Here is an 18,867-nt window from a genome sequence, read left to right as displayed (position 1 = left end):
AGATGTTAAGAAGTACAAATGACCCTTTCTGTAAGTGTTTGTTATTTAAAAGACTTAATTTTAAAAAAGCTGGAAGAGATCACAAAACTAATTTTTAAATGTTTTTATATAGGCAAAAGTGAAACTATAATACTTTAATTACTTAATGTTATGAGTTCTGCATAAACAAAGGTCTGCATTAATTTGTGACTCATAATCCCATGAACATTTGGTATAAGTACTAAAGTTTATTCTTTTCTTGAAATTTTGCATAACCGCAGGGAAAGAAATTTAAGAAATAGAAGTCTTCTCATTTAAGCTGGCTAAGGAGGTTCTTAAATCTCTTGCAGCGAAATTTCCCCAGAAACCAAGAAACATTCACACAAAAGTACTTATCTTTTTATCACAAGTTAATTTTTATTATCTTTTTTCATTTTCTGGCATTGAAAAGAGTGAAAAAAATTGTTGCTATTATTCACATAATGAATTTCATGTCAATTAAACCATTTTCCTGATTTCTGTAGTGAATAATACATTGTAGTATTTATGAATTATGTTTAATGTACAGAAGGAAACAGTGATCCAATACTATCCAAGTCACACATGTTCTAAAATAAGCTCAGATAGTTGGATCAGGGTGACAGGAATCAGTGTGAAATTTTAATGAGATTCCTTTCTGAAAATTTTAATGACTCAGACATTTTCTTCAGATTTTGCTAATTTAATCTTTTTCCTCTTCATAGTGCCAACTGATGATTAACTTACTAACAAATGGTAATCATGTGAGATCATATGAAATATACTTGGGCTATTTTTGGGTAAGCTTCTTGATTTGGCATGTAAATTCCAAAAGTCAATTCTCATGGTTAGGTGCATGTAAATGACATCCTCAATTACCGCCTTCATACAGTATGTACTAAATAATAAAGTTTATCAGAAAGGACCTACAGACCAGGAAAGTTAAGTTCTAGTCTTAGATATGAAAGTAACTAACAATTTTGGCTAAATCATTTAACTTCTATTCTTTGGTTTTCATATTTATAAAATGGTGATGATGGTATCCTGTCTACCTGATGAGGATGTTTGAGGTTAGATAATACGTTGAAGCACTCCGGAATAGTATCAGCTCGCCTTTGTTTGGCAATCTCAATTTTTCAAAATCTTATCCCTGGCATTGAAGTTATTGAAGGCACTTGTATCTACTTATTTAAAAGATTTATTAAAGTCTCTTACCATGGTATGCCTCGATTCCTAAGGTTTTACTTTCCCTCCCAGGAAAGGCATTGACAATTTTAGATTGTCAAAATAGTAACTTGAAGCCATCAGCATTTGTGATAAATCATACCAGAAGTACTTCTATTGGTAATAGCTTGCTAGAAGCTTACTGGGGAAAACATTAATGGTGTCAGATTTGCATTTGATATCTTATTATAAGATACTGTGCTGCATAAATATAGGTATAGCTTATTAACATCATTAAAAAAATTTAGAACATGATTTTAAAGGTGGTACTTCTCTTGTGAAGGGAAGTTTTGCGGAAGAAATTACAGCTTAAGATTATCCAAGAATGTATCCTGTTTGTGTACCTCTCTAAATGAAAGAATTAAGATAGCAAATGGTTTCATTATTCATAGTTTGGCTCGTGGGGTTTGGAGAAGGAACAAGAAAAATCATAAGACATCCTTAGAACAATGAAAAGCACAATATACACATACTGTATGCGGATCCTGAGATGTTACAAGTTTAAAAATAAATAGATCAACATGATCCAAACAGTTTCCAAGACACCGCTATGGTGAGTAAACAGCCATTTTACAGTGTATGCTGAACAGACGTCCACATCGTGTCACGAAAACCCTACTGTTTCCAAATTTGAAAGCTAGTCATCCAGAGCAGGGGGCCAGTCTACATCTACAGACTAGAAGAAAGAAAACAAGTCATTAAAACATAGTACTGTTCTAGGAAGCATTTGCTGATAATGCTGTATAAATTTAATACTTACAATATACCATCACAGAAGAAACCATATTTGAAGAAAAGAGGCAATGAATACAATTTAACATTCTAAATCCAATTCTGGAGTTTGGGATTCTTGGGCCTGCAGTCTGTTGCTGAATTTATTGAGTGTTTGGTTACTCGGCTGGTTATTAATTGTGCCTTTCGACTGATAAGAGACTAGAGTACATGTAAAAACTTTTAATGTTCTTTATGGTTAAAGTAGCAGACATTCAGGTGGCAACACCAACTTTCCCTCTGAAATCTCAGCAACTTCTATTCGTCCGATCATTTTCATTTTCCCATATTTCTACTCACCCTGGTGTAGTTCTTCTAAAACAAAACCTAATGAAATTACAGTACCAGACTATTTTGTGCCACATGCCAGGGCTTAGAAGTATGAAATTGCACCTCATCTTAACCACCCTGGAAGGCTTAATTTAAGAGAAAGTTGTTTTTTTTTTAAATACACTGTACCATGTTGTTTGAGATGTAAAGTTTAAAACTAGAATTTTTAAGTTGATCAGTGAGTCACCTCACATACCAGATTCAGAAAAATCTTATTACAAAAGCCCAAGTAACTATTGCATATGTACGTGTGTATCTTTTATAAATTCCAAGAAAATATTTTGGTTCTGTTTCAGAATATAGCCATGTACCTAACACCCACATATAAGTTAATGGGTGGTTTCTCAAGCCTGAAAACTAAACCTTAGTATGGGTTGGGGGCAGGGGAGGGTAGGCATGTTGTACTGTTGAAAAAGCTCTACAAGAGATTCTAATGGGTAATCAGGTCTGAGAAACACTGGCCTGTGACTCTGACGTTCCTAAACTGTATTAAGAAATACGGTAAAGAAGACAAACACAACTGAGGTTTTCTTTAACTGAAGGGTGTCTTCGTCCAAATGATACTCTCCCTGAGGAGGCCACCTGCAACCCTGAAGATGCTATCACTGGCTGAGCTGTGTAAGATCTCATCTGAAAGCTCTCAGCAGAACTGCTGGTGAGGTAATACTGTTCCAGTGATCGCTGGAATACCACAGCTGCTTTTACACTAACTATAGCCACTTCTTTTTATAACAGGTGCAATTCCCAAGTACAAAATGTCAGCCTCTCCTAAAATTTTTGTGGTGGGGGTGAGGAGGGACTCTATTCCTAATGGGAGCATATCTTGTGACTCAATACCTACTGATGTTCAAATGAGAAAAATATTTATGGAGAACTTGCTGAAAGATCCATTCCATCCATTCTTCTAATTACTTTCGAATTTAACCTTGCTCCAATTCAGATGATAAGAGTGGAGAATTTAGACCACATGCTAGGGGTCCACAGAACTGCTCTGATTAATAACCATTGACTCATTGCATTTTCTACCTGTCTTGAATATACATTTCTGAGTAGGCTGCTTTAAATTTCCTATATGGCAAATTCAGTGTGGGAATGAACTACAGAGTCCAAAGGACATAAAAAGGGCACTTACTTGCTTTAAGGGTTTAGATCTCATGCCATATGTGAAGAACAATTTATAAATGAGCTATATATTTGCAAGGATCATAAATAAGACCTTGTTTTTTCCCAAGATATAAAAATTCCAAGATAGATCCTCCCTTCAACATAATGCTACTATAAGATTTTGACAATTTTCAAACACCTCTTAAGGGGAGTAGTACTATTTGGCTTAATGCCAAAAAACCGTAACTTTGAATTCCAGGTGCAAATGGGCATTTCCACAATGAAATTGTTTACCTCAACATCCAGCTCAAGAATGTCTGCAGTCACATTCATCAGAGAGCCAATGTTTGGCTTGGTTCTCCCAAAGTCTCCATGTACAAACTCTTTAATGTAGCTGGGGTTTGTTTAAGGAAAAATATCATAGCCACGCAATACTAATTGTTTGGTGAGATTTGATACGTGAAAGAGAAATAACAAAATTAGAAATATTACAAAAGAGAGGTTATTTCTGATCTGTGACTTGTGACGTGTGTTTTAGAAAATAGGCTACAGCAAACTGGTTCTTACCAGCCTGCCAGCCAAGGTCAGGACCTGGGACTTGTGTTTACATCAAACTTACCAAAAATCATCATTTCCTTTTCTCTCATCTCCAAACGCCAAGGTTTGGGTATGGATTTTCAAAATAAACTATAAAGAAATGATATATATATATTAGGTTGACCAAAAAGTTCATTTTTTTTTTTCCGTAAGATAGCTCTAGTAGTGCTTAGTTGTTTTTAACTTTATTCAATTTTGACAGCTGTCATAGCGTGCATTTTTAAAAAAACTTATCAAAATTGGTGAATATTTGTGCAGTCATTTTAATATTGAAGATGGAAGAAGATCCGCAACATTTTTGGCATATTATGCTTTCTTATTTCAAGAAAGGTAAAAACACAACTGAAAAACACAAAAAAAGGATTTGTGCAGTGTATGGAAAAGGTGCTGTGACTGAGCGAGCGTGTCTAAAGTGGTTTGCGAGGTTTTGTGCTGGTGATTTCTCTCTGGATGATGCTTCCACAGTGAGGTAAGCCAGCTGAAGCTGATAGCAATCAAATCAAGACATTAACTGAGAACAATCAATGCTCTACCACCAGGAGATGGCCGACATACACAAAATATCCAAATCAATAAAGTTACTGGTGAAAATGGAAAATGTGTCTTTTACTTTATGGAAAAAACTAAATGGACTTTTTGGCCAAATATATTTATATATTTATATTTGGCCAAAAATATACATTATATTTATAATACAATATATTTATATATAATATAATTTATATATTATTTATATATAAGTGTTATATACATATATAAGTATATTTATATATACTTATATATAAATATATATAAAATATATACATTTTTTAAATCTCAGCTATTTTTTCTTTGCCACAACTTGCATTTTGACATCTTTCTAGTCCCACTTTTCAGCAATAGCAGCCAGTATCTGCCAGATGATAGGTTTCCAGTCCTACTGAGTGACCTCAGTGACGGCTTTCCTTGTAACATGACCCAGTGGCACAGTGGCATAGGATGGGAGGGACAATAAGACAATTTTGTCTGATGAATACCGTTCAGAAGGATTATCAGAGGACCCAAGTTCTAGTTGTTTAGTAAATGTCATTAGCAAGAGGATTAAGTAAATTCTCTCTCCTTTCTTAAGGGGCAACTTCATGTTTCGCTGACAGGTCTTCAAATTTTGAAGTCAATGACTAATCCTGGAATTAGTTATCAATAAGATTATACAAACATTCCTTACACAGGACTCTACTACAGCCTTGAGAATCTTTATCTGAAAGATGTTTTTGCCAGCATTCAGTAAAAATTCATTTACCATTATGTTGTGGTCTATTAACCAGTACCTAGTATAAAAATTTAATATAGCCCTGGCTAGTGTGGCTCAGTGGACTGAGCACTGGCCTATGAACTGAAAGGCTGCCAGTTCAATTCCCAAGTCAGGGCACATGGCTGGGTTGTGGATCAGGGGCGTGAGGGAGGCAACCAACTGATGTTTCTCTCACACATCAATGTTTCTCTCCCTCTCTTCCTCCCTTGCCCTCTCTCTGAAAATAAATAAATAATATCTATTAAAAATTAATATAATTTGAATAGGAAAAATATCCTCAGATGATGAATAAAAAAATTAACACCATAATATGCTGATACATCCTTCTTTCTGAAAGTTTATTCACTCTACTTTCACCAAATGTTTTGACTCAAACGTAAGACATGTAATTATCTAGTACTGTCTTCTTTGCTAAACTGATAATTACTTAACAACTATCATTCTTTTTCTCTCACTTTCTTTATGCTACTTCTGTGTAACAATGATGAGGGGAGATAACCAAAAAGCCCCTTAAAACCCAATTATAAGGTCCAGAATGGTTCTTAATCATACCAAGAGGGATGACGTGTAAGTGAAATAAACTAGTTCAGTGTACTGAGCAATATATGTGAAAAATTCACATACTTCTATGTACAACCACATAGTATCTAAAGCTTTACCCAGCAGTCTCTCTTGACTAATGCCTTAGGTTACATGTACTGTGTACATGGCTTGCTGTAAAAATAAATATTATAGTGAGACTGAAAAGATAATAGCTTCTCTAAAATAACATTGCATTTCTCCCTGGCATACCAGAACTAAAGCTGAGATAAGGTAAAAAGAATTTTTGAAAAATCTGTAATTTCTTTGAAATCCTATCCACATTCCATCTACAATAGGCAGATTGCTCCAAACAACAGAGATACAAAGATCTGCCCACTAGAGTCTAAGTAAACCATCACTTATTCCAAATGGTAAAAATTTAGATTTTAGAAATTACCTATACCTGTTTTCAAGGGGGGAAATCCTGGTCACTCCTGGGGTGGGACAGGGGGACAGAGAGGTGAGGAGGTTGGTGGAGAAGGAAAGACAGGCTAATTATATATAATGCGAATGCTATTTGGTGATTAAAACTTGGTATTTCTCCCCCTTATATACATAAGTATATCATTAGTTTTATACTAGTTAGAAGGCATTTTGTCAATTCGTGCTATTGGTTCACAAAAAATATAAAACCAAGAAAAAGGTAAAAACTAGGAGCAACTTTGAAAAGCAAACTAAATCTAAGACTATGACAGCTCTCTAATATTTCTTAACCAGCAACTCAGACCTGATACAAAACTGTGCAAGGTAGGGTAGGTTATCAAGAAGTGATCAGCCTTGGCCTATTTTCTTGTTGGGGACCAGTGGCCAAATAAAAATCATTATGTAAAAGTAGGACCACTCCCATCTACTATCAGTGTTTAATCATCTGGGACAAATGCTCAGAAAAGCTGAAAGGACCTAAATGTGGTCATGAATATGTGCCTGGTAAAATGCGTAAAGACAGTCCTGGCCAGGTGGCCCAGTTGGTTGGAGCATCTTCCCATGCCCCAAAAGGTTGCAGGGTCAATTCCCAGTCAGGTCACATACCGAGGTTGTGGGTTCAATCCCTGGTCAGGGTGCACACAGGAAGCAACAAATAGATGTTTCTCTCTGTCTCCCTTCCTCTCTAAAATCAACAACAAAATATCCTCAAGTGAGGATTTTTTAAAAATGTGTAGACAGCAAATGAATCAAGTAAAAGTGTTTCCTGAGTACTTACTATGGAGTTCGGCATTGTGTGAGACACTAAATATTTTAAAGATCACATTGAACTGACTGCTGCCTCATGGATTAAAATGTCATTTTGAAAAATATAAATTTAATGGGGAAAAAAACACTCGTACCGCCCCCCAAAATATTCTCCAACTTCATCCTTTCCCTACTACCCTCCTAGATCAAGTTGAGCCCATATTTTTTAGGGAAGCATGAACGCTTCCAAAAGGATTCTGGTTAGATACTGCTGCGTGGAAGCTGAAAGGATACGTTCCAGCTTGCGTCTTCAGGTAGAGGCGGAAATGATGCTCATCCACATAGCATGTCTCCATGGAGTGAATGATGCGAGTTCTTACAGCCAGGGGCCTCCGATGAAGGACCCGGAGAGGTGTTTTCTGGTCTATCTTTAAGTCCTGGAGGAGGATACAATACACACGTACAGAGTCAACTTTGCTGCCCAGTGAAGCTTGTCTTGGCACCTCCTTTGTCATCCATGGCTCACCACAGAGGTTTTCTTTAGAGAATCCCATCATCTATCGCTCTCAGGGTGAAAGCTAATACTATAATAAATTATATACCCTAAGATTCACACTCTGTGGTGCTTCTCATAATCTAGTCTATAATTACTTATTTTCTGAGCACCAGTACACCATTAAAAAAGGCTTTGAGGTAAACGTTCTCCAGTGTCTCTTTTGCTCTGGTATTTAACAAATTGATTAGGACCCTGGAGTTCTATCCTGCCCTTTGCTTTAACAGCTCTTCCAAAAGACAGGTTCTAATCTGTTTTTCCTAATCCAACAAGATAACCTAATAGTAAGGATTTCAGGCTGCAGTGAGAAATAGGTTTTAGACAGTTGGGATATCAGCATCACCTGTGTGTATAGGCAGCGTGCGTGTTTTAGAGAGAACCATATGCCTGCTCACAGGGTTATTTTTTGGTTACATGAAAGGATATATCTGGAAAATTAGCAATTGCATCGTGGTTCTAGGGTAGTATTTCAATATGATGATTACAAGTAAGTGTGTGCAATAAACCAGGACCTCTTGATATTTGTTAGCCCAGTTCAAGTCACTTAAGAATATTAATACTGCACATCTTTTTACAATTCAGAATTTTTTTAGGGAAACAGGCTTTTTTTCTCATAATCAGAGATTTCCTCTTATGTCACAAGATATAAATTAAGAAATAGAAGTTAGTGTTGTAAAAGGCAAACCAGTTCCAAGTTTTAAAAATAGATATTAGGTATAAGCAGAAATGTAGGCTCCTAGGAACTTTCAGTCCTCTGCAATTCTTGTTGGAACAAATCCTTTCTAATTTACATGGTCATGAGTGCCTGAAGCCGTAATAAAAAAGATTTCTGTCTGGCCCTCCCTCTATCAAGTTCTCTACCAAGAGATAGAGAACAAGTTCTGACAACAACTGCACTTGAAATGGCGTGACTGCTCTTTATCGGCGCAGTGAGTCAATGGCCGCTCCTAATTCACAGGGGTTTTTTGCAATTTTTATTTTTTTCTCAATTAAAGCTGACATTGAATATTATGTTGGTGTGAGGCGTAGAGCAGAGTGTTTAGACATTTATATAACTTATGAATTGATCCCCGAATAAGTCTACTACCCACTTGGCACCATAAATAGTTATTACAACATTATTGACTATATTCCCCTACACTGTAGTTCATACCCCTGTGACTGACTCCTGGGTTTTATGATTCTATAATTCTTCAACTTTAATAGCACTTTGTTCTGATGAGATAAGCTCTCTTCATAATGTTTTCTCTGGCCAATAAGAGCAAAAGAAGGATAAGGCTGAACTTTTAAGCAGTCTGGAAAAATATTGCCTCTACTTTAGAGCACAGAAACAGCTGGCCTTTAAATGGGTGACTACCTAAGGAGTACTCATCTCCTGTTTCCTTTATGTCTAGTCACTCCCAGAACTTTGACCCATGAGCCAGTCAAAAGAAGAAATAACTGAGCTCGCAGACCCACCACTGCTTCTAAAATAACACTCAGATCAGCATACTCTCAGGTGTCTTTTATGGTCTGATGGCCTTCAGCAGGCAAAAAGAAACCAATTCATCCACTCTAACATTGCACTCTGATGTTCCCATACTGCTGAACTTTCAGAAACACATATAAACACACACAAATGATTGTTTTCCCCTTGGAAATAGGTTACCCTTAAAAGAGAAGAGAAGAGTAATAAATTTGAAGTGACTTTTTCTCAGAATGGGGCATGTTTCAGATGTATATATATTTTACCATTAGGAATATTGGAAAAGTGTTTTAACTCTAACACTTAAAAAATTACCAGAAGGCAAGTAGAGTCTGGTCTCAACAGTCCACTTGGGTTGTAGACCATTAAAATAGACCCTTTTGCTACTTAGGCTGTACCTATAAAACCCATCTTTCAGCACTATTTCTGAATTACCTCTACAGCTACCCCCAAACTCTGAACCTATTTTTAAAATAAGTTTATTTTCCCCAAAGCTTTCTGAATGACTTGTACATATGCAATAAAATAGAGGTTTAAAAATTGGTTTGCAATTTTAAAAATATCTATCTATAGTATAGCTGTCATTCTAAGGTCCCTAGATAATAGGGCCAAAAGGCATTAGATACAGAATCACAGAACCTAAGAACTGAAGGGTCACTGGGAATAATCTACCAGGGGTGTCCAACCTGCGGCGTGCAGGCCACAGGCGGCCCAGGAGGCTAGGAATGCAGCCCAAAACAAGATCCCAAATTTACTTAGAACCTTTTTTTTGCTCATCAGTTTTCATTAGTATTTGTGTATTTAACGTGTGGCCCAAGACAACTCTTCTTCTACCAGTGTGGCCCAGAGAGGCCGAAAGGTTGGACACCCCTGCTAGTCCATCCCTCGTTTTATGGATGAACTTCTAAAAGCAGGTGTATGTTTGCACCAAAACACTCACTCTAAACATTATTCTGCACTTCACTTTTTTTCTCATAAATGTCATGGGTGCTCCTGCAAGTCATGTAGACCTACCTTTATCTCCTTATTTTAGGTTTTTTGAACAGTTGTATCATACTACAACTTGTTCTACCATTTCTTTATTAAAGGAAATCCATTTTGTTTCCAGTTTGTTATTGTTGATTTTGCTACTTTGAGCAAAGCCAATAAACATTCTTGCACATATATCTTTATGCGCTGGGGTTTTATTTCTTCAGGACAGACTGCAGGTAGTGTAAGTGATGGGTAGAAGACCAGTGTATTTATAATTTTTAATCGTCATAGACACATTGTTTTCCTAAAAGGCTGAAACACCTTACATTTCTATTGAATGTATGCAACCTTCTCCTCTGCTCCAACCAATAGATGTTATTGATCTCAGAGGAATAAAGTGATGGCTTGATTGCTACTTCAAACTGGAGGTGGAACATCTTTTCAAATGATTCGTGGCCATCTGAAGTTGCTCTTTTTTCAGCTGCTTGTTCATATCTTTTGTCTATTTTTCTCTATTGGGTGTTGTACTTTTCATAAGTATAAATCCTATTTGTGGTGTATCTTTTGCCAACTTGTTTTCTACATAGACATACATATGTGTATGCACACACGCCTGTGTGTATGTGTTTAAGTCACAATGTATCATCCTCTACACTTATAGCTTGTTCTTTTTTTGTCACCATTTGTCAGGAACATTTTCAACTTTGTCAATAAATATTCATCTACCATGTAGTTTCTAGCAACTGGCTAGTAATAGTAGTCCATAATACAGGTGAGTTGTAAGGTTGAACCAATCCCCTCTAGTAGGTCACCTAGATTATTACAAAATACTCTCCATTTAAACAATGTTCTGACAACTATATATGAACATTTTTGTGCGCATTTATGCCCATTCCTTGCATTTGAAAATAGATTATATTTATAGGAAAAGGTGGGGGCAGATGGGAAGAAATATTCAAACAATCAGGCAGACCCTGTATAATGACATGCTCATGTGAAGGAAAACCTAGCATGTGCCAAAAAAATGTATGTTCTATACATTATCCTGTTTTATATATTTATAACATGTTTTATGTACGGACTTAATCTTAGCATCAATTCTGTCAGATAAGTCCTGTTTTATATTTCTTTTGCGCAAACGGCCAAATACAACAGTAGTACAACCAAGTGTTTTTTATGTATCAGGTATTGTTCTAAGAGATTTATGTGACTAAACTCATTTAATTCTTCTAATTTTATAGATGGAGAAATTGAAGAGGCTAAGTAACTTGTCCAAAGTCACACAATTAAGAAATACAGATCTAGGATTCATACCCTAGCAATTTGTCCTCAGACGCAGGCTCTTAATCACTAGCAAGACTGCCTCTCAGATGGCCCTGACCAGAGTGGCTCAGTTGCCTGGGCATCTTCCCACAAAGTGAAAGGTGGCCAGTTCTATTTCTGGTCAGGGCACACGCCAGGGTTGCAGGTTCAGTCCGGCTGGGGCCCGGTTGGGGCATGTAGGAGAGACAACTGACTGATCATTCTCTCCCTCTCTTCCTCCTGCCTTTCCTCTCTCTCTAAAAATAAATAAATAAAATCTTAAGAAAAATAAAGACTACCTCTCAGGCGGGTTAGATGAATTGCCCACTCATTCAACTAGTAAATGGCAGAGCCAGGACTTAAAAACAGTTTTCATGGTTCCCAATACCCATGCCCTATGACTTGCTGGCAATAAACTAGGTGACAAAAGATTCTTTCATAGGCAGTAGAAAAATAAAATAAAAAGAATTAGGGCACTTCACTACCTTTATGTCATTTAGGAATTCAATGTCTTCCTTCTGCATTGCTTTATTTGTCCATATTAAGGCACTATAGGTCTTGGTCTTTTCTTCTTCACCTTCTTTCATGTGTCCTATTGCTTCTCTAAACAAAAACAATAAAACAAAGTTTGTCTGAAGATATAAAATACACACAAGCCTTGCCCCAAACTTCCCTTTCTTTAAAAATAGCTCTATTGAGATACAGTTCACATACAATTTCCCTCCTATTTTAACTGTACAATTCAGTGATTTTTTTAGTTTACAGAGTTGTGCAGCTATCACCACAGTTTCATTTTAGAATACTTTAATCACCCCCAAAAGAAACTCCACATCTATTTATAGTCACTTTCCATCCTCCATTTCCCTAGCCCTTGGCAACCATTGATTGACTTTCTATCTCTGCAGGTTTCCCTACTCTGAACAATAGGTAGTGTTTGGTGTCGGGCTTCTTTCACCTCGTAATGTTTTGAAGGTTCATCATATTAAAGCATGTATTAGTATTTCATTCCTTCTTTTTTTTCTTAATTCCTTTTTATTACTGAATAGTAGTCCATTGTATTGTGGATATACCACATTTTGTTTATCCATGGACTTTTTTTGCTATTTTGAATGACACTACCATGAACCTCCATGTAGATTTTTTGTGTAGATGTACATTTTCATTCATCTTGGATATATATCTAGAAGTAGAATTGCTGGGTCATATGTTAACCTTTGGAGACACTGCCAAACTGTTTTCCAAACTGGCCACACTTACAGTCCCATAGCAATGTAGGAATGTCCCAATTTCCCCACATTCTTGCCAACATTTGCTATTTTCCATCTTTTTGATTATAGCCATCCTAGTGAGTGTGAAGTTGGATCTTCTGGTTTTCATTTGCATTTCCCTAATTATTAATGGTATTAAGCATTTTTAAGTGAATTCATTGGTTTATTCATATATCTTCTTTGGAGGCAGGTCCACTTAAACCATCTCTTTATTATGAATTGGTTGTTCTCTTATAATTGAGTTGTAAAAGTTCTCTATATATCCTGAATATAATTCCCTTATCAGATACATGACCTACAACTGAAACTTCCCTTTTGAAATTATCTCCAGCGAGCCTACCCTTACCTTGTGACAAGCTGCAAGTCACGGACTTGGATTTTGTTAGATGAGTTATTAATTTTCTGTAGTAGCAGAAAAAGAAAAACAATTAGCAACTCTCAGTCAGTAACAGAGCTGCAGAAACAGGACGATTGCCATGTCATGAAGTGGTTTACCTGCTGAAGTTCCTTAATTTCTTGTGAAGTGAAATGTACTCTATGAGGATTCACCAGCTCAATTGCAAAGGGCCTTCCTGGCAGCACACACCCCGCCGTGAAACAGAAACGTGTTGATGGAGTTAACATTCGGGCTAATGCAAGAGGGTTAGGAGGTGTGAAAAAACCAGTTGAGCTCTAGAGGACTGAAAGTTTAGCTGCATCTGGGGGAGGGAAGGATGTGTGAAAAGAATCAAGGGACTTTCTTGGGGCTGCTAAACCTCAGTACAGGCAATATGTGAAAGTGGCTGCTTTCCCAAACGTCCATGAACAAGCCTGTGTTAATTACAAAATAAACTCTAAACAACCGCTAATTGACTTGGTTACTCTAGTGTAATGTCACACGCAGTGATGCCCAGGTGTAGCAAGTTGAAATCCATCCTCCCAGCCTAATCCACTAGTGAAACAGAAAAGCTGTGATTCCATGACAGGAAGGGACTATAAATCTCAATTGCTCAAGATTAACTCTCTCACTTTTCTTGTAATGCAACAATGTAAAATGAGAGAAATGAGGGCTAAAAGAGCAGAATCGCTTTTTTAAATGAAGTGCATTTTAAAAACGGTACTGATCCTGCTGAAATGGTATTAAATGAAATAATTAATAATCAAACTTTTGGAAAAAATCAGGCACCTCCGTGTTAATGCACATAAGTCCCTTGTAACCTACAGGCATGAAATAAAAACGGCCTCTGAAGAAATGATTCCTATAAAACATAACAATCACATAATTATAAAGGTAGCACCATAATACACAAAGCTTTCTCACTTGGAGAGAAGCGCTGAGCTCTGCCCACTTTGGTTTTGAGAACGTGACTACCGTCTGAAAGGATGATAATCTCAAAGTTAGTTCTAGTAGAGTGATGCTGTTGCAATCTTACCATTTCCTAATGTTCTCACATCAACATCTTCTCTTCCAGAGGATGAAAAATTAAAACCTTTGGAAAACAAATAAAGAAAAAAAATCAGAGAAATAATAATTCTTAGACTTTCATTCCCCCCCTTAGGCCTGGAGGAACATTCCCCAAAAAACCCAATTTGTCTTGAACAGTTGATAGGAGAATCACAAAGGATAGTCATCATCCCACCTCCAATTCCACTCTCTCCTAAAAACAGCAGTAATAATAATAAACACCATTTATTGAACATTTAATTTATGCCAGGTACTGAGCTAAAAATTTTTCATACATTATTTCATTTACTTTTATCTGGTGACATAGGTATTAAAAAAAAAAAAAAAGCTTCTGAAAGGTTAAGTACTTTTCTCAAGGTGACAAGATTAAATGGCAGAGCTCTGTGTTTCTAATGTCAAGGCCAGACCTTAACTATCATCCCACACCACCGTCCCACAGAAAAGCCAAAAGCTGAGCACAGTTTGGAGGAAGGCCCCACACCACCCTGGCCACAAGCTTACGGTGAAAAATCTATCATCTACTTCCTTCTTTTCCTTAAAACAAAACAAAAATATTTATTTGAGAATTAAACTCTATGAAGGAAAAGGAAGAGGGAAATGCATGACTCTAAAAGTAAATTCACTATATAAGCAAACTGAAGCTGGAAACATGACAAAGCTAGTGTCCATTCTCAGACAGATGGGTTATCATAGACTAAAAGCAGCAAATATTGGAATAGGAAGTGGTTTAAAAAAAGGGGGGCAGTGTCACATGACAGCTTTCTTAGATACAGAACTGATGATTTCATCATCATCGTCACCATAGCCAACATTATCATGAGAAGCATTATTCTAAATACTTCATACATCTTAACACTCTGACATAGGAACTACCTTCATTAATTATCTCCATTTTACTTATAAGGTGAGACAGAGACAAGATAAGTAACTTATCTAAGATTATATCACTGATAGGTGGTAAGGTCAGGATTTGAACCAGGCAGTCTGGTTCCAGTTTATTTCTTTCCTCTTTTTAAATTATATTTTATCAATTATGCTCTTATACTTGTCCTTATTTTTTCTCCTTTGTCCCCTGTCCACGTAGCACCCCCTACTCCCTCCCTCAGGCAATCCCCCTACCATTGTTCATGCCCAGGGGTCATGCGTATAAGTTCTTTGGCTACTCCATTTCCTACACGGTACTTCACATCCCCATGACTATTCCGTAACTATTTATTTATACTTTTTAATCCCCTCACCTCTTTACCCATTCCCCTACATCCCCCTCTCATCTGGAAACCATCAAAATGCTCTCCATATCCATGATTCTATCTCTGTTCTTCTTCACTTAGTTGGTTTTTTAGATTCAATTGTTGATAGATTTGTATTTTTTTGCCATTTTGTTGTTCATAGTTTTGATCTTCTTTTTCTTAAGTAAGTCCCTTTAACATTTCATATAATGATGATTTGGTGACAATGAACTCCTTTAGTGTTTTCTTGTCTGGGAAGCTCTTTATCTGCTTTCTGATTCTAAATGATAGCTTTGCTGGGTAGAACAATCTTAGCTGTAGGTCCCTGCTTTTCATGACTTTGAATATTTATTGCCAATCCCTTCTAGGCTGCAAAGTTTCTTTTGAGAAATCAGCTGACAGTCTTATGGGAATGCCCCTGTAGGTAAGTAACTTCTTTTCTCTTGCTGCTTTTAAGATTCTGTTTATCTTTAATCTTTGGCATGTTAATTATGATGTGTCCTGGAGTGAGCCTGTTGGCATCCATCTCATTTGGGACTCTGTGCTTCCTGGATTCCATGCCTATTTCCTTCACCAAATTAGGAAAGTTTTCTTTCATTATTTTTTCGAATAGAGTTCCAATTTTTGCTCTTTCTCTTCTCCTTCTGGCCCCCCTAGGATGCAAATGTTGGAATATTTTAAGTTGTCCCAGAGGCTGCTTATACTATCCTCATTTTTTTTGGATTCTCTTTTATTCTTGTTCTGATTGGTTGCTTTTTGCTTCCTTATGTTCTAAATCATTGATTTGATTCTTGGCTTCATTCACTCCACTGTTGTTTCCCTGTAAATTGTTCTTTATTTCAATTAGTATATCCTTTGTTTCTGACTGGATCTTTTTTACGCTGTTGAGGTCCTCACGAAGTCCCTTGAGGATCCTTAAAATCAGTATTTTAAACTCTGCATCTTATAGATTGCTTATCTCCATTTCGTTTAGCTCTTTTTCTGGAGTTTTGATCTGTTCTTTCATTTGGGCCATGTTTCTTTTGCTTCTTGTTTTGGCAACCACTCTGTGTTTGTTTCTATGTATTAGGTAGAGCTGCTTTTACTCAGTGTCTTGGTAGTGTGGCCTAATGTATCGCGAGTACTGTATGGTCCAGTGGCACAGCCCTCCCTTTCACCGAAGCTGGGTACTCGAGGTGAGCCCTTCTTGTGGGCTGAGTACACCCTCCTCTTGTAGTTGAGCCTTGGTTGCTGTTGGCAGATCAATGGGAGGGATTTCCCTAGGCCTGTTGGCTTCAAGGACTGGCTATGACCTTTGCTATCCATGGAGGATCAGCTGTGCAGGGGCAGGGTGGTGGTGCTCCAACATGGTCTGTAGCTGTCCACCGGGTGCGCTGGCCCTGGGGTTTCCTGGGTGGTGCAGGCCAAGGTCAGCCCCTACCTCTGTTTTGTCCAGGGCCACCCTGCCTAAGCTATAAAGGAATGTAAGAGGGTTGCTACTTGTGCTGGCCTTGGAGATTCCCAGGTGAAGCCAAGCTGTGAATCTAGGCTGGCTGCTGCTAGTGCCAGAGCCTGGGGCTCACTGAAGCCAGCTGTTGCTTGTTTGAAAAGATCTGAAAGTTATGAAACATGAACCAAAATCAGCCATTCATTTGGAAAAGTGGCTTGGGTAGGCCTGTAAGTTGGGGGGAAGGAGTTTCTGGGGATCTCCAAGGAGGGGTAAACAGTGTTAGGCACGTTGATGGAGTCTCAGATATGGCACCAGTTTGCCAGCTCTGTGGAGGAAGGGTTTAGAAAAGGGACAATGGCCTTTTCTTGCCTTGATGCTAGATACTTCAGTTTCTCCCAGTATGTCACTGGTACCTTTCAAGCTGCTACCCCACTGCTAAAGCTCAGAGAGAGTGATTCTCAGTAGATCAGTCCACGAGTGGGCTGTTTAAGAAGAACTGCTTGGGGCTGTAGCAGTTTCTTCCACTGACTCAATCCCTGCTGGTTTATGCAGCCAGAAGTTGTGGGGACTTATCTTCCTTGCACCGGAACTCTCGGTTGGGGGGCCTGGTGTGGGGCTGGGACTCATCACTCTGAAGGTATCCCTCCCCAATCTTTATCCACCACACACAGGTAAGGGACCAGCCCATTCCCCTTCTACTCCCCTCCTACCAGTCTGGATGGATGTGGTTTCTTTAATTGTGTAGTTGTCACACTTCCATTCAACTTGATTTCTGACAGTTCTGAATGATGGCTGTTCTACACTTTAGTTGTAATTTTTGATGTGGCTGTACAAAGAGGTGAGCCATGTCTGCCTATGCCGCCATCTTGACCAGAAGTCCCCTCAGAGTTTCTTAACCACCATCCAAAATGCATCACCACAAAGGAACCAAAAATGCTCAGAGTCATGCCCATGTGGAAAGTAAGACCAACCTTCTTGGACCAAGGATTTGGATCTGGGGAAGCCTGGTCAGTCATTGCAGTGGTAGAGTTTAAGGTCTCTGAACACAGAGCTTGAAGGCTAGAACTCAGGCTCAGACCCTGATTCTTTTCAGTCAGGAGCAATCTACAGGATGTGTGTGCAAGACACTGTACTGATGATGGGAAGACAAAGGCAAACAAGAAGTACATAGTTCCTATCCTCACAGAGCTTCTATTTCTATAGGGATATGGACTATGACATAGTGGGTGGGGAGGACTAGGGCAGGAAAAGTACAGGAACATTCCTGCACTTAGAGCACAACTGCAATATAAGCTATGAGGTTTGTATTTATTTCCTCAATAGTCCAGCCATTTCAGAAAGCACACGATAAGGAAGAACAAGACTTCTGGGAAGAACAGATGGGAAAGGCAGAAGGAAGGTGAATACCATTTTGATGGCCATTTTTCTCCCAGGAAAGAGTCCCATGTATATTTTAGAAAAAGGAAGGCTAAAAGGCTTTAAAAGTACTATGACAACTATAGTCAAGACTAGCCCTCCTTTGTAGGAAACATAGGCTCCGAACTGTAGTGTGTCACACACTGCCACGGTAAGGTGGGCTCCTTTCTGTGGGTCCCACAGGGCCCAAAACTGTGGGTCTCGCAGAGAGAAGCAACCCAGGACTGGTTAAACAATAGATATCCAAGGTTGGTCTAGAATTAAAGCTGCTAGTTAAGCTCTTAAGTCTGGGTAAGCAATGCTGAATTATTCCTGAGGACTGGCCAAGTGGGCAGCCATGTGGGGCACAAGGTCAGGCTCTTCTCCAGATGAAGAATCTAGGCAGGGAGTAGGATTCTATGGCCCAAGAAGTCCCAAAGAACCCTCCAACCCACATTTACGTTCCACTGTCAAGCTGTTAATAAACCCACAATATCAGTCCTTTCAGCCAGAGTCAACACACTCAAGAGTAGCACTAACTAGAGATGGAGAGCTAAACGGGAAGTTCAAAGTGGCATCTGGGAAGCTGAAAAATACTGACTCCCTGGGGCTATGATTTGTCTTCTACCTGTTCACCTCCATCTCCAAACGAGCCATAACTTCAGGGAACCAGGGAATCCACAGTGACCTGACCGTAACCTGCAACAGGTGGGAGCGGAGGGAATGAACGGGACACAGAGATGG

General features: G+C 38.2%; 1 protein-coding gene across 5 annotated transcripts in view; it reads right to left on the bottom strand.

Moving 5' to 3' along the window:
* Positions 1–422: 422 nt before the first annotated feature.
* PUS10 (pseudouridine synthase 10) overlaps positions 423–18,867 on the bottom strand; it is a 59,113-nt gene continuing 40,668 nt past the window's right edge. For 4 of the 5 annotated variants that reach the window (XM_054575408.1, XM_054575409.1, XM_054575411.1 and 1 more), the window contains exons 12-17: positions 14,039–14,095; positions 13,122–13,198; positions 12,973–13,028; positions 11,844–11,961; positions 7,361–7,503; positions 3,587–3,820 (exon numbers count right to left, since the gene is read on the bottom strand). In XM_054575408.1, coding sequence (XP_054431383.1) covers positions 3,598–3,820; positions 7,361–7,503; positions 11,844–11,961; positions 12,973–13,028; positions 13,122–13,198; positions 14,039–14,095 — 674 coding nt within the window. In that variant the 3' untranslated portion in view covers positions 3,587–3,597. Of the gene's footprint in view, positions 1,898–3,586; positions 3,821–7,360; positions 7,504–11,843; positions 11,962–12,972; positions 13,029–13,121; positions 13,199–14,038; positions 14,096–18,867 lie in introns of those variants that run through there. The other variant, XM_054575412.1, reaches the window with a different exon arrangement.

The sequence above is a fragment of the Pteronotus mesoamericanus genome, unplaced genomic scaffold, assembly GCF_021234165.1.
Source record: "Pteronotus mesoamericanus isolate MK-2021 breed Mesoamerican mustached bat unplaced genomic scaffold, CSHL_Meso_final contig_291, whole genome shotgun sequence".
Lineage (NCBI taxonomy): Eukaryota > Metazoa > Chordata > Mammalia > Chiroptera > Mormoopidae > Pteronotus > Pteronotus mesoamericanus.
This window is presented reverse-complemented; position numbering and strand designations above follow the sequence as displayed.